Raw genomic sequence first — 15,629 nt, 5'->3', positions numbered from 1 at the left:
TGTTTATGGGAAATCATTTTACATGAATACTGTCATCATGCATCACTAGATGAGTTTACCATGACGTTTGTTAAAATGTATTTACTGATCGTTATTATTTATTTAAACATTAGGTCTAGAAAAGTTTGGAATTTTCCTTAACATGAAATATGATCTGTGTTATACACAAAAAAGCGACAATTATAATTCTTATTATTTGAATTTACTCTTAATGAATTAAAAAAGAAATAATAAAAATAATGTCCCTCATATCAGTCAGAGCAAATGTAACTAAAAAAAACTAACAACGTTTTGAATGGCATTTTTTCAAAATATTGTCATTGATAACATAACAACCTTGTGGTACTTTAACTGAAAATCTTACATTATTTATTGTTGTGTGTAACTGATAACAGTATTGCCTCGACCAAGGAAGTTGAGTTATTGCTTTAGTAAGAAAAATAACTTGAGAATTTCACATCTTTTTCTTTTGCTTCTGTATTATTTTGTACTTGGGAAACTTCAAAAATACTCATGAGGATATTTAATATTGGTGTTTTTCTGATGATATCTGGGGTAAGACAGAAACAGAACAAATCTAAAGTTACATTTTAAAGCTTTCGTTTATATTAAAAATAACAAAAAATGTAATGTTTTATTTACAAGTTAAAAATGTTATGTGTAGTAAAAAAAAAAAAAAAGTTATCTTTTTGATATAGGTAATGGAGTATTTAGTTTCGTGCCACAGAAGATCCTAACACCAGCCCTCTTAAATTCTGACTAAACAGCTACAACAATCATTCCATGAAGTAAATCTGGTTGATATCACAGCAGCGGAAACACTGTTAACCACCAAAGAATGAATATGGTTATTAAAGGAATCAAAACATCAGCCTCTCTTTAGTGTGAGGTCTCCTGTCTCTACATCGTGTGGGATCACGTAGAAAAACTGCTGACTGCAACTTGGAGGAGAACCTGTAAGTCACATTGGATTTCTCTCAACACACAAGTCAGCTGTTCAGACAAAGTCCACCCCATTAACTCCTCCTTGATCAATATGGAAAAAGTCACCTTAAGAGGACCCATGAGGAGCCCTGCTCCAGGAGAGGAGCTACAATTACAGATTGTGAGGAAGAGACGAAGGTAGAGTTCATGTAAAAGTATATAAAGACATGTGACATACAACAAAAAAGTCAAAGTCAAGTCATCAAAGCAGGTCAGATGAAGCATGAGTTTGACCGCATCTGTTGGATAGTAAAACACTGTACCCTGCTGGACACTCTGTTGCATAACATGATGTAAAATTGTTATACTCACGTTAAAATATCAGTTAAATTTCAACCGTATTTTACTCACCCCCATCTAGAATAAGGGTTGGGATTATTTTCAGAGTAATCTGTTCCTTTTTTAAGGCAAAAATATATGTTTGCATGACGTGAACCGTTTATAGTTTTTTATGTCCAAAAAGAATCTTAAAAACATCAAGATACCTCAATACTGATCTTCTGTAATGTCCACCTTGTATTAAATCCTCGACATGAGGAATTTTTCGGAAAAGAAGAATTATTTTATTTAAACTGCATAAATAGTTTAATAAGCAGGTTAATTATTGCTTACGATTGAACCAAATTATTTCATGAATATATCATCAATATAGAATATTGGCCAGCACTACATTTAACTGGACTGAAAAATAAACAGAACATAAACTTCCATTAGAACCTGAAAGTAGGTCGTCATTTTCGCTTCATCACCCACTTGAACTTAAACAATCATTTCCACTCATTTACTCAGTATTTCTCTTTTAGAAAACATGTTCTGACAATGAGATCAACTCTAGACAAAGTGTCTCTCCTTCATGGAAATGGAAGAAGCTGCTTGTAAAAGCTTCCTGTTGTCATTATCACAACACCAACAAGAACACGGACAAACTAAATGGACTTTAAGTGAACAGATGAGGATTAGATCAGAGCCGGACTACAAAACAACAGACAAAATTGGAAAGAATACACACTGTTTATTCACAATATAGAGTGAGACTAACAGGACATTTCAAAATAAAACAGACAAGACATGAAAGCTTTACCTCAAAGATCATTGTGACATAATAGCGCCAGATTACATTGGCAACAACAATATATTAAATATATAAAACATAATATTTTGTTGTCTTTTTATTTTATTTAAACGTTCTATTTTCATGTTTCTTAAGCCATTTTTCAATTGCCAATTTAAGATGGAACTTTTTGAGCCCTGAAACAATCCAACCTCCACAGATGTAGCCAGTTTTCCTCTTAAGTTCTTGCTATTAAAAATCTTTGTGTGAAATGTATTGTTTAAAAATCAAGTCTCAGTTTGAAGGTTAATTGGGACAAAATGTTAATAAAGCTAGAGCAGTGAGATATAGCCATATAAGTCTTTATACTGGTGGGCAGTAGCACTTTTCCATTACAATGCATGAGTCCTCTAGCACTTAAAACCAGTGATTGACATTCATGTGAGTCCTGCCCCCCCCCACACCGCCCCCTTCTGTGTGAGGGTGTGCCAGTTGACCCTGTGTGACCTCGGCGTGTGACCATCCATCACGTCCGGGCGCTGCTGGCGTCTCATCACGACAACTGTGAACATGTGAGCCGTTCATGACATCTTTCCGTGAACAGATAGATCTTTGTGACGAGATGTTAGTGGTCCTTAGTAACGACCGCTAAACGTCATGATCATGTATGATGAAGAGCTCATCATTTTTTATTCGAGAAGCTGGATTTTATAGATCGAATCACACAAAAAAGACCATATGCAGCACATCTTCCACACTGTGTTCCATTTACGTATTCCTGCAGTTCTAGATGAGGGACCAACAACCTTGACCAACAGTCTAGAGCAGTGGTCCAATTCCAGAGATGCATTGTGATTTTTTTCAAGTAAGTAAGATGTGTGAAGTAAGATGTTTCTTGAAGGAGTCAGTAGATCCATCAAGCGCAAAGAGAGCGGAAGATCGTTACAAAGCTTAGGAGCAACAGCCTGGAAGGATTTCTCTCCTCTGGTCCTGAACCGTGTGCGAGGAACCATCGGTAGATTCTGATCCACAGACCTCAGAGCCCGAGCTGGGGTGTAAGGCTGGATCAGATCACTGATGTAAGAAAGATAGGAAAACCAATTCTTAGATCGTAAAATATATTTAAAGTAGCTAAATAGTTATGGAATAGTTATGTGGCCCTCACAGGCAAATGTTTGGGGACCCATAGATAATCCAGATGTTCACGATCTGGCCTTGGCTTCGATGGCATGAACAACCTTCTTCTGGACTAGAGGGTCAACGCTCTTATCTTCTGTTGTGTGTGTGTATCCTTGCAAGTGTGATCTCCTCCACCCGTGGAACAAAAAAAAAAGTTTTGTCTTTTCCAAGTCGGGCCAAGGTCGCCTAAAAATTAAGAGTACACTTTGGGTGGCAAGATGGCTGACGCGCAGCTGACAGCACACTAGTCAGCAACACACATATGCAACGATGACAGCGACCTCGTCAGCAGCGACACAACAACCTGACTCATATTGTCCGGGTGTGTTAACTCACTCTGCTGACAGATAGCTAAGTGTGCAATTAGCCAAAAGTTTAAATGCACATCCCTTTAAACAATAAACACTTCTCTTTTGATGAGCAAGTGTGTCTGATTTGAGTCTCAACCTGGAATCAGAAGAATATTTTGAGATGCCAAAGAAGGAATATTGAAGAGTCTGAAAATATATGACGACTGTTGAATCCCATTTGAGAATTTCACTGCCGTCGAGAGATCACAGGGAGATATTCTTGTGTGTCTAAGAATTCAAGTGCTCTCAGATCAAGAGAAAATCCAAAAATACTCTGTTAGCAACAAGACAATATTCATAATCAAGGGAGTTGGTTGGAAGTAGCTGGAGAGTCGTTCTATTTTCAACCAGACTGGTGAAGGCTGTCAGTGAAACTACAATTTAAAGAAGAAGTAATGGTGTGAGAAATGATAGTTTGTGTATGTTTTATTTCTTTGTTGTTGTTCTACTAGTGTGTAGACCTTTCTGTGTTTTGTTACTAGTGCCTTTTCAACATGTTGTCTATTTTTGCACACAGGAGAAGATGACTAGTGCAGACACCCGTGGGTCTACATCTAAACGCACATCGCTTGTAATAACTTGCTATGTAGTTTGGGGTTCTCTTGCACTTGATTTTGAGGGAAGGGTTTTTTATTTTTTACTTGGTTAATACATCTTTGAAACTACTATGTATCTCCTGGTTTTGTGTGACCACATAATAATTGGTTCATACATTTGAGCTGTTAATATTCTGGTGTCAATGAGGCATGTTTTTTGTTGCTCTACACAATTGTAATATATGTGTTTTAAATGTTTCATTGTGTTGATTTAAGTGTGTCGTAAATAGATGTGGACTCTATGGTACTCACCAGTATATTTCTGTTTGTACAAAACTATCTTTTCATTTGAATATTTACATTAGAAAATTAAATTAAAGATGAATAATGAAGATACATTTTTGTTAACCATTACCACACCCATTATGCTGTGATTGGTTAATCATCAGGGTTATCATCGGGCGTCATCAATCCACCTCCAAGGGACTCGTTTTATAAACAAAGCGGGTGTGATAACAGCTAGCTGGAGGAGGAGTAAAGCCATTATTATATCATAATGGACTTCACTCTCGTAACCTCTCGTTCGCTTATATTTTAGACTGGGGAGAACTTTATCAAGTAATAAGTTCAAAACATGGTCATGATGAGAGACTTACTGCATCTTGGAGAGGAATACTTTAACATTTGAAACATGTAAACATGTGCTACTGGTAGTAACCAAATATTATTTTAAAATGGCATTTAATAATTGTTGGATTTGAATTTATTTTCTGTCTGAAATAATCTTATAGAAAATAATAATTTTGTTGTCTATTTCATTTTGGAAATATCCTGTGTGGCCCTCTCTATATTGTGAATAAACCGTGTGTATTCTTTCAACTTTTGTCTGTTGTTTTGTTGTTCGGCTCTGATCTAATCCTCATCTGTTCACTTAAAGTCCATTTTGTTTGTCCCTGTTCTTGTTGGTGTTGTGATAATGACAACAGGAAGCTTTACTTTTTGTCTAGACAATGTCTTGCCTTTCTCAAATATTCCCAGAACGTTTCATTGTCAATACTGTCTTATGTTACTTCATTCACGTTGAATTTTTTTGGTTTTCTTTGAGGACAGATTTTTATTGTGTTATCCATATACTGTTTCTAGATGCAGACGATTGCAGTGTTTTGTGGATCAAATGCCATTTTGTGATGTAATTATTGAACCACGGCTCACTCTGATTTGTTTATTGTGACGTAAAGATTCTTCGAATCTACCAGGTTTTCGGCATTTCTAGCGAATAGTACTAACAGCTTTAAGCTGTAAAGCTGCTTGTGAAAAAAAAGGAAGTCGCAAACACTCCATCCTTGATTTTCTGCCAACAGAAAACATGAAACTCGGCTTTCCTACAATGAGTGTAATGTTCTGTTTAAAGGTCTGTCTCCCAGTGATCTGACTCAAAACCAAGAATACCAATCCACCCTTTAAGCTACCATCAACCTTTCCCCATCAAACCATCGTTCCTCTGTGGAACTGCATCTTTTCATGAAGCATCTGCACAGAAGTCAAAACGATCATCTCAGCAAATGTATCAGCTATTGTGGTCACACACTGAGAAGTTACAAAATGATGTTACACAACATTTCAGGTCTCCTCTCCTCTCAGGTGCCCCTCAGGCTCAGAAGCACAAACACACTCCATGTTGTGACAAAGTGTTGTTTTTATAAGGCTTTAGGACATAAATATTCCATGAGAAAAACGTTTGAATCAATAAATCAGTTCAACTTATTCTGCAGCGACAGTTTTCATAAATTATAGTGGGCTTCAGCTGATATCCAGTAATTCCTCCACCATCCGAGATTCTCCATTATGTTTCAACCCCCCGACCATGACTGCCTCCTCCACACACTCTTGTTTGCCCCCCCAACCCCCATACGCGTGCGCCTGTCGACAGGAGGTGTGATTACCATCGATCTTGCCAACCTGGAACGTTTCCCGAGCTCTGTGCTCCGTCCTTAAAACCCAATTATGCCGGACAAGAAAAGGCTAAAACCTTCTTATTTCGAAAAACACAACCGAGAGTATTAGCTAAATATAGCATCTCTGTGACGATACACATTTCCTTCGGGCTATTTTTGGTCGTGGCTGCGAGCGAGGTGGAGTGGCAGGTGGTGGAGTGGTGGCCGTGCTGTTGTTAGAGGCAGACGAAGGAAAGTAATTATCAGGCCGTAAAGGCATCAGTCCCGTGGGGTCAACTTAATTTGTTTGTGTGTGTGCGTGCGTGAGTTTGTGCGTGCGTGTGTGTGTTGCAGTGTGTTCGACAGCAGTATGTAATCAGCTTTATCTGTGAGTGAGAAACATTAATGCAAAAACCATTTGACAAATGTAACGGATTGAGGATAAACTTGACTGACACATTAAATTTGGGGACTTAATACATATTTTTTAAGACATATGTTTATTGACTGTATGCAGAATGCAGATTAATAAAATATTATATATAAAACACAATTACACAGATATACATGTAAGTAGATAAATATTAAGTAGACAAAGAACATGAAAATATATACAGGTAAGGTTATTTAAAATAAGAGCAGATACATATTTAATAAAATACAACTAATGTTTTTATTTAAGTGTGTCTTAAATAGATGTTGGACTCTATTGTACTCATCAGTATGTGTTTGTGGAAAACTCTCTTTTCATTGAAATATTTACATTACCATAGCAGGCGTGATTAAAGCTGGTTGTAGGAAGAGTGAAGCCATTATTACATCATGATGGACTTTGCTCTTGTAACCTTTTGTTCGCTAATATTTCAGACGGGGGAGAACTTATTAAGTAATAAGTTCAAAACATGGTCATGATGAGAGACTTACTGCATCTTGGAGAGGAAGACTTCAACATTTAAAACATGCGAGTGAGTCAGGAAATGTGGGTTTTCACATTAGTTGCCTTTTTATAACATCCACTTTGTAGAAACAAAGACCAGAATGAGGCCAGTCTCTGAAGGGAGATCAACTGAGAGCATGAAGACATGATTTTTTTTATGATTGATCATTTTGCCGTGTCCTCGAAGGCAATACTGGACATGCATCTCGTGTGAATAACACCTTTTCTTTTTTAGATTCATAAATAATGTTTGATAAGGTTTGTACATAATAAAAAGTTTAGATACAGACAAGTATTAAAGTGGTGAGGAAGCGAGGAAAAGATAAGAAAATAAGGGAGAAGCAGCGAGAGCATGATTGCAGCCATAAAGATCAGCTGAAGGTGAGTGGAGGCCTTTTATTACCGTAACACAAGCCTGCTAAAAATGTACTTCTTAATCTGGATATGTTTGAGGGTTAGCTGTAATTGGATTTTTTTTGTTGCTCAATTTTCATTAGAAAAGAGTTTTGTACAGACTCAGATACTGGTGAGTACAATAGAGTCCAATATCTATTTAAGACACACTTAAATCAACACATTAGTTGACCTTTAAAAAGATTAATTCAAATCCACCCATAACACACACTCAGAAGAAAGATCCAGTATTTAACTGAAATACTTGCTTCTTGTAAATGCTTATAATGAAGCGCGTAAATGTTTACTGATCAGAACCTTGAGGTTTACAGTATAAAGTCAAGAACCTATTTGGAAGAATTTTTAACACTGAAATGAACTATAAATTCTGAAATTCCATTAAACTTTTTGGTTTTGTTTTTGTTTTTTGGGCATAATAAGTAACTATTACTGAAAAAAAAGGACTGAAAAGGTGACATTGATTTTAGTCATTGTGAATTTTGAAGTGAGAAGAACAGATAACAAATCATAACCTTTTAGAAAAATCAATAACCGTGAGCAAGTTATTTTTCTCCTTCGCATTCATTTCTCACCATTTTATTAAATATACGTCTTCATATTCATTCATTATTCTTGAAAATATGTGGTGCTGTTGACCAATGAGGTGTGCGTTTTGTGATAAAAAATGTAAACTTTATTGAAAGCGACGGCTTTTATGAACTAAAGTTAGAGGATACGACAAATACAACAATTTCATATTTATACTTAGGTGTTAATTATATTTTTTGAGGGTTTCAAATGTTAATTACAAATTAAATATAGTGTAGCATTTTAGTATTACGAATGCAAAGGATTACAAAGGAGTAATACTACACTACTCACGGAGTAACAATACATTGACTCTTAGAGTAATACAAGGTTGACTAGCGGAGTGATACTATGGTGACCTACTGAGTAATACTGGGTAATTCGCGGAGTAATACTACGGTGACTGGTTGATTAAAACTACGCTGACTTGCAGAGTAATACTATGGTGACTCACACGGTAACACCAGGGTGAGTAGCGGAGTAATTCAATGGTGACTCACTGAGTAATACTGTGGTAATTCGCGGAGTAATACTACAGTGACTAGCGGTGCAGCTTGGTAGTTTACCCACATTTTGACAGCTTTGTAACCCCCATGTACTACATAGAATCGGTTCGATATCATTAACTAAAACCAGAGAAATTACACAAGGTGCACTGTTTTTTAGAAAGACATAGAATTTTAGGTTTGCCTTGTAGTCAGTTAAATACAATTCTGTGATTGATCTGTTGTGATGCTTTAAGTATGTCTGCATAAATAAATAATTTGTGTCTGATAACTACTAGAAGGGCTTTGCTTTAAGGGGGTTAAAAGGGTTGGAATGAAAAAAGGACTCTCTAGTGGTTATATAGGGTAACTGCGTGGAACCCGTTACACTTCGATGACAACCCTCGACTACATGTGTAGAAAAATAAATATATTATACATACATGTATATATTATGGGGGTCAACATATACAATTACAAATAATTTTGTCATACAGGAGTCGCCAATGCAATTTACTGACGCAAGCATGAGTGCTGAATTCATTAACAATCATCTTTTATGACCCAGTGTGTGGGAGGATGTGGTGAGAACAGGGGGAGGGTTGTGACTTTTTTAATAGAAAACCATGAAGTGAGAAAGGAAATGGGAGAAAAAAATGGCAAATGAATCTGGAATAGTAAGCACTGATACTTTGAGGTCTCTCAGCCAGAAAAATAATGAGCCAATTTCTGACTTCATTTTCCTTGTTGTGGCCAGAAAGATTCTCCGAGTTATTGTTGCCAGGATCTCCAAGTCCAACAACACATTTAAAAGTCAAATAAATGTGGACCTGCGCTAACTCTACAATTGTAGCCTTTAATATGTTAGATTTAGTTTCTTGTGTGTGTTTAAAAACTGTTCATTCTAGATTATAATAAATGAACCCACAACTACTTAAGAACAAAACCATCTCTTGCTATCAAGATGCTTAAAATCCGGACAATTTGGACAGAAACCTGAGATTTGATCAGATATATCTTCAACTGGATATTCAGTGGTCGACCTGGCTCAAGAAAATTTAATTAGACATAAAGCAGCTCAGAGAACGTATGCATCAGTGTGACAGGGGAAGGTGACATTTTTATCAAAATATTTTGTGAAATTATTTCTCTCTGGTGGTAGCAATGTTTCAAATGCAACCGTCTTCAAGCTGCCTCTCAGGCTTCAGGGACATGAGACAGATACTGGAAATTATGTCAACCGGGTACATATCTATGCAAACACGGATGTTCAGTGTGGCTCAATCCTTTTAATACTCCAAGACAATCAAATTATTTAGACAAAATGCCTCGTGGATGTGTAGCTGCAGACTGTTAACCTTGGAGTTTAACTTTTCGTGTCTTAACTCTGTTTGAACTTACATCTGTTTAATGTTACCATGATGATGAAATATTCACTAATGATATCAAAAGGAATGTGTATTTTCTTAATGGAGACCATTCAAACCCTCCAAAGAGGAAGTGACACAGCGGAGTGGAACAGTGACATGTCAAGGACCACGCACATTTGTTGCACAATACCAAACTTCACTCTGCTATATAAAACGTAATTTGTCTGGCATTTCTGCGCGACTCATTGCAGTTGATGTCGTACATAACAACCCCCATTATTCTGTCAGATCAGCAGAACCAAAATCGTAATATTGTGTATATTTATATAAAAAACAGCCAAGGGATATTGAGGGTTTTTTTTTTTTTTACCAACAAATGATCCAAGTAGTAGATTTTAAAAAAATGTCTTCACCATGTGACCTGGGAATTCCAGGAAAACTTGCTGTTAAAATGTTTATTGTCAATATTGTCAATCTTTTAATCGAATATAATTAATTGTTTAAGTAGAAATTAATTATAAAATATAAAACCATGTAAAGGACTTGTCTTAACTTTCCATGACCAGGGATCTGATGAAAACACACAAAACAAACTTCAAATATAGACTTATTTAAATTTGTTCATAACAATTCCTCAGGTCGAGGCTTCAATAGAAGAGGGACGTTACAGACGAGCAGTATGGAGGTATTTGGATGTTTGTTGTCTTTTTGGACAACGATAACTGAGCTCGAGTTGCTACATTAAAATGAACATACATTTTTGACTTAAAGGAACAGATTACTCTGAAAATAACCCCAACTCTTAGTCGACATGAGGGTGAGTATAAAAAATGAGTACATTTTTGCGTGAACTATCACTTTAATGGATTTCTTTACCTGCTCTATATGTGCTAAATATATTTTGAAGGGCAGAGGAAACGCTCTGACTCACTGGTGATTGTTGCACTGAGAGCACAATGATTTACAGGCAGCGATAGTAATGTGCTTATGATTCGCTAAGGAATGGGGTTTATTCAGCAGTTGTTTGTCTTCCTTTGAAACCAGGTGCGCAAACTTCAGCACGAGCGTGTTCTGTCGAGCTTCCAATAAGACTTGTCGCCACCTTTTGCTGTGGGACACGTCCATCTATTTTAAGGGACAGAGAGAGTTGGAAGGCCACCAAGCAGGAGTTACCATCATGCCAACAAGGGCAGCCAAAACCACAGGAATGAGGATGAGAGCGCACAGAGAGACAAAGCTACTGAGTTACAGTCTGACAGTGCCAGGACAGAGTGCATCTTTCTGAATCAGCGGACAAACTGACTCCAATACCTTGAAGCTCAGTGTTCCTCAAAGAAAAACAACTGGCAAATGGTGAAAGACACTGACGGGGAAAAGGTGACAGGATTGGCTGTGGAGGGCATCCCAAGGTGAAAGAATCCTTATCACCGTTAATGGATCAGATTGATACTGTAACACACGACTCTTGCAAAATATTCACAACTTTTCCAAAAAATCAGCATCTTCCGACCTTTGCACACACAAAACACGACGCTTGGATTCTGTGCGGTGTTAGACAATCAATCTTGACCTAATGATTGTATTTTTTTCCTTTTTGAAGAATAGTCCCAACAACAGCCGCTTGTTTATGCTCAGGTCGAATAACGTTGCCAGCAGCATAATTCAAAACCGGGCACCCATGGGCACAAAGTACAGTAAATGTCATTGATACCGAATAGATCTTTCACGGTCAAATCTCCCCACAGGCACATGCAAGGAAAACGGCAACTTGGGATTGTTAGACGGACAATATTTCAAATCATCTTCCAAACCTGAGTGAGTCACATTTATTTTTAAAATAAAGAACTATTCATTACCTTATATTAGTTGTTCAATCTTGTATTCAGTCTTTAACATCTCTTTTTAAAACTGAGGCTCCATAGGTGTGTCTCAGCTTCAACTCTTGAGTTTTGTGTCATTTAAAAATGTGCGGTTAAGATGGTCAGTGTGAAAAAAAAAGAAAGATCATAGTGTTTTGATGCTTGTTCAACATGCTCAGCGCAGAACAAGGTTAAATAGATGAGGAGGCGAGGAAGACCCACATGCATTTTCGTTTGCTCTTCCATCATATGAAGGGCTTTGTCATCAATAAAACATGTATCATGTATGCATTATGAATGATTTTCTCAGAGCATCCACATGTTAAGCAGCACAAAAAGACAATGTTAAAGTTGTACGTCTCGAGTACAAACAAATATGGATGACACTGTCGTTTGAAGAATTTATAGCCTCTCTAAAATGATTAGACCATGTGACGAGAGTTAATCTAATATGACACACAACATCCATTAGACGGGGAGAAAACAGGGAAGTGTGTGAGCAATCTGTACCTGTAGCATAAGCAAGACCTGCTTGTTCACGATCTTGACCAAGAGATCAAATCAATTTCACCAACTTAGTTGCAAGAGGACATTAGATCTTGACAGTCAAGCTGAGGTGGATGTGCAAACACACACACATTCACACACATTCACACACACACAGAGTCACACTCCAGTGCTGCCGGTGGAGCAGATGAAGCCACCAGGAAGCCGACCCTCGTCTGTTACCTTTCTCTTTTGTTCCCGGGACTGTGCTCTCCTGCTCTTCCTCCGCTTCTCCTTCTCGTCCTCTAATGCATTCACATCCACTTCCCCCCGATTCTTCTTCAATTGGGAGGCCGCGTGAGCCATGATGGGTAATGGAAAAAAAAAAAAAAGCTGAAGCACCACACACTACACACGCGTGCCTCACCTGAAATCCCAGAGAAGTTCAGAGGCGTTAAATGACAAAACCGGGATCTCAGAGGAAAAAATCGGGGTAGAAAAGGAAAGGGGGGGAAAGGGAAGAAAAATGCCCTCCTTGAAAAGGAGAATGGAGAAGAGTAGGCTTCTTTTTTCTTTACATTTGTATCCTCTGTGTGTCCTTTCCTTTGACTCTGCGAGTCATTTTTTTTTTCTATGAAAAAGTGATGGGAAAGGAGAGCCTCCTCCAACTCCGCCTCCTCCTCATGTGTCCTCCGCTGGCAGTGTGAGAGGAGCGCGTCCAGGAGAGGTGAGGACAAACCGGATGGAAAGAGACACGAGCATCACCAGCACAGAGGTGGAGGGAGGGAGGAGGAGGAGAGGGAGAGAGAAAGAGAGAGAGAGAGAGAGAGAGAGAGAGAGAGAGAGAAAAAAAAGCAAGAATGAAGGGAGGGTGCAAAGGGAGTCGTTTCCGTGACGACCACAATCTGTATCCATCTAGATTGTCTCTCTCTGTCTTGGTCCTCACAGCAGGATCTGACCCGAAGCGTTCGTTCACAACTGGACGAGTACTTGAGCGTCTCAAGTCACGAGAGAGGAGGAGTGATGGAGGTGCGACGTCAGGTGCAGAGAGTAGAAGAAGAAGAGATACTGAAGGAACGTATCTTCTGAAGCCTTGAAACGGTATAATATTGGAACATATTAAACACGATATTTTTATTTTATTTTCTATTCCAAACCAAAGTTTTCTTCTTTAAAAACTGGATACAATATATTTTTAAGCAAACCTTCGATCAATTTTGTGTGTATTAATTGTATCTTTAATCACAACTTTTCAAATGCCGTGCAGAAATACAGTCCTAAAAGTGACAACTTAGAGCACATGGTCTGAATAAATGACACAGAAAATCCAGAGAGCGACTCTCTCTGGTGTGCAGTCGGAGCTGTGTGTCCTTGTGTTTGACAAATGTCAAAGAGAGGGGGCACGATCGGCTGACGTCCTTTTATAAAAACTGAATTTAGGACAGAGGTAGAGGGTCACATCTGATGAGGTGACATCATGTAGCATTTGCTCTCTTCATGTTCATCTTTACTGAATTTTTCAATTGACAAAAAACATTATCTTGTTAAATAATACACTGATTATTAAATCTTCTTTAAGCTGCCTAAGCATGCAGGAAAGAAACGGACATTTAAACTTATTTTTCAATGTTCATTTTATTACACTTTGTTGTTGTGTAAAAATTACAGTGACTGTCAATGGCAGTCAATGACTTTTGAGAAAAATGTAAATAAGTATTATATAATATTTTTATAAATAATAAAACATATTTATATTATGGGATAAATAAATGTGCAAAGAAATAGTCCTGTGAGTTTAGGAATAGTATTAATAAGAGATGAAACCTTCCTTGAATGAATGATAATAACCTGCTCATGAATAATGCAGTTGTTTTCATATGTCAATTAGATAATGAATTAATAACATGTCTCCACAACAACTGTTTTTCTCCCACCCCACTCACAATTCTGTGACCTCTGTGTGACCTTGTTAGTATTGGGGTCCACATCACCATGGAGTCAATGAGCTTTTAAAGGAGGTGAAGAAAGAAGTCACAGAAGGATGGAGGGATTTCTAAGACCATGGGAGCGCTGAGAGAAGCGCCAGGTTCAACATGTCCTTCACACGTCAGACGGCGTGCACGGCAGCCATCTTTGTGTTTCTCTAGCTACCGCCTGCATGTCAGAGGTCCTACCGAGGCTGCCTCGTCATATGCCTGTCACCCTCCCAGCGGTGTGGACGCACATCACGCTTCGAGCGCTCGCTGGGAAAACGTATGGAGCGACGCTTGGCGAGGGGAAGGAGATGATCGCTTGCTGGTGTTCGTGAAACTAGCCTCTGGGGACGCATGACAGGCTTAGCTGGTAGACAACAGCCAGTCACAACACCACCATGAAAATCCCTTTTTCTCCTAAATAATGCATTCTCCTCCTCCTCCCCCCGATTTCTTTTCAACCCCAAATACGAGCGACCGGCATCGAGGAGGAGTACGCTGGGTTACAGCCCCCATCATGCATCAGAGGGTGTCACATTATGCCATATTATCATTTGGTTGCTAGGCGAGGACCAATGGAAGGTCTCTAAAGAGGACAGGATGGATGGAGGAGTGTGGAGAGACGAGGGATTGGGGAAGGAGGAGTGAAGGGGGGGGAGCATTTGTGCACTTGATAAATTGGCATCTGTGAGAAAAAGCCCTTTGTCCTTTGAGATAAATGTTCAGAGAGCAAGTTAATATTGAATTATTGGTGTAAAATAAACATCAAATCATTCAGTAATAAGCGGTTCATTCACTTGTGGCCAGAACAGTTTAGTCCCTCAGTGTCACCATGACAGCTTTTACATGACAGTATTTGAGTTAAAGAAAATATTGTTTTGGCTTGAAGAAAAAGAAGGATTTCCTCCGCTGGTCATTTTACCACTGGATAGTTTTCTTTAAAAGTGTGTACGAATACATCATTAAAAACACAGTATACATATTAGTAGAGTTGAAAGTTCTAATGACATCATGCACATCCCATGACCGTCCATTCCTTTAAGCATCAGCCTATCGGCTTGTTGTTCGTCTCACATACTAACTAAAGGATGATTTTCAGATAGGTGAAGTTTTTTTCGTACAGAATCATATAATCGATCAAAATTGTGGCAGTGATCAAAGAGGTTTTGAAGAGTGCCGTCAAGTATCTTTGAGAATGCTGTAAAGCTAAGCTACAAAATGGAAACCATTGTTAAATAGTGCAAATATTTTATGGTCCTTCAAGCCTTCATGCCACAGATAGCAAAATGACATTGAATCAAGGTTGAAAGATTGTCAGGAGACACTGATACAACGTTATCATTAAAACCAGGTTGGATTTTTTTAACCAGTTAAACAGTGAATCGAGATTGATTCAACTATTTATATTGCATTTTACATCGAAACCTAGTTCTATTCCTACTGCCATGACTTGATCTATTTGTCTTATGTTGACTCAATGTTGATGTTCAACGTTGAAATGGTG

General features: G+C 38.1%; 1 protein-coding gene across 1 annotated transcript in view; it reads right to left on the bottom strand.

Moving 5' to 3' along the window:
* LOC148069662 (ankyrin-3-like) overlaps positions 1-12,716 on the bottom strand; it is an 83,428-nt gene extending 70,712 nt beyond the window's left edge. The window contains exon 1 of the mRNA XM_087802472.1: positions 12,396-12,716. Within this exon, the coding sequence (XP_087658598.1) occupies positions 12,396-12,518 (123 nt within the window). The 5' untranslated portion in view covers positions 12,519-12,716. The remainder of the gene's footprint in view (positions 1-12,395) is intronic.
* Positions 12,717-15,629: the final 2,913 nt, after the last annotated feature.

This window comes from Callionymus lyra, chromosome 11, assembly GCF_982586985.1.
Source record: "Callionymus lyra chromosome 11, fCalLyr1.hap1.1, whole genome shotgun sequence".
NCBI classification, from domain to species: Eukaryota; Metazoa; Chordata; class Actinopteri; order Syngnathiformes; family Callionymidae; genus Callionymus; species Callionymus lyra.
Note: the sequence above shows the minus strand (reverse complement) of the source record. Positions and strands in the feature narration are given on the sequence as shown.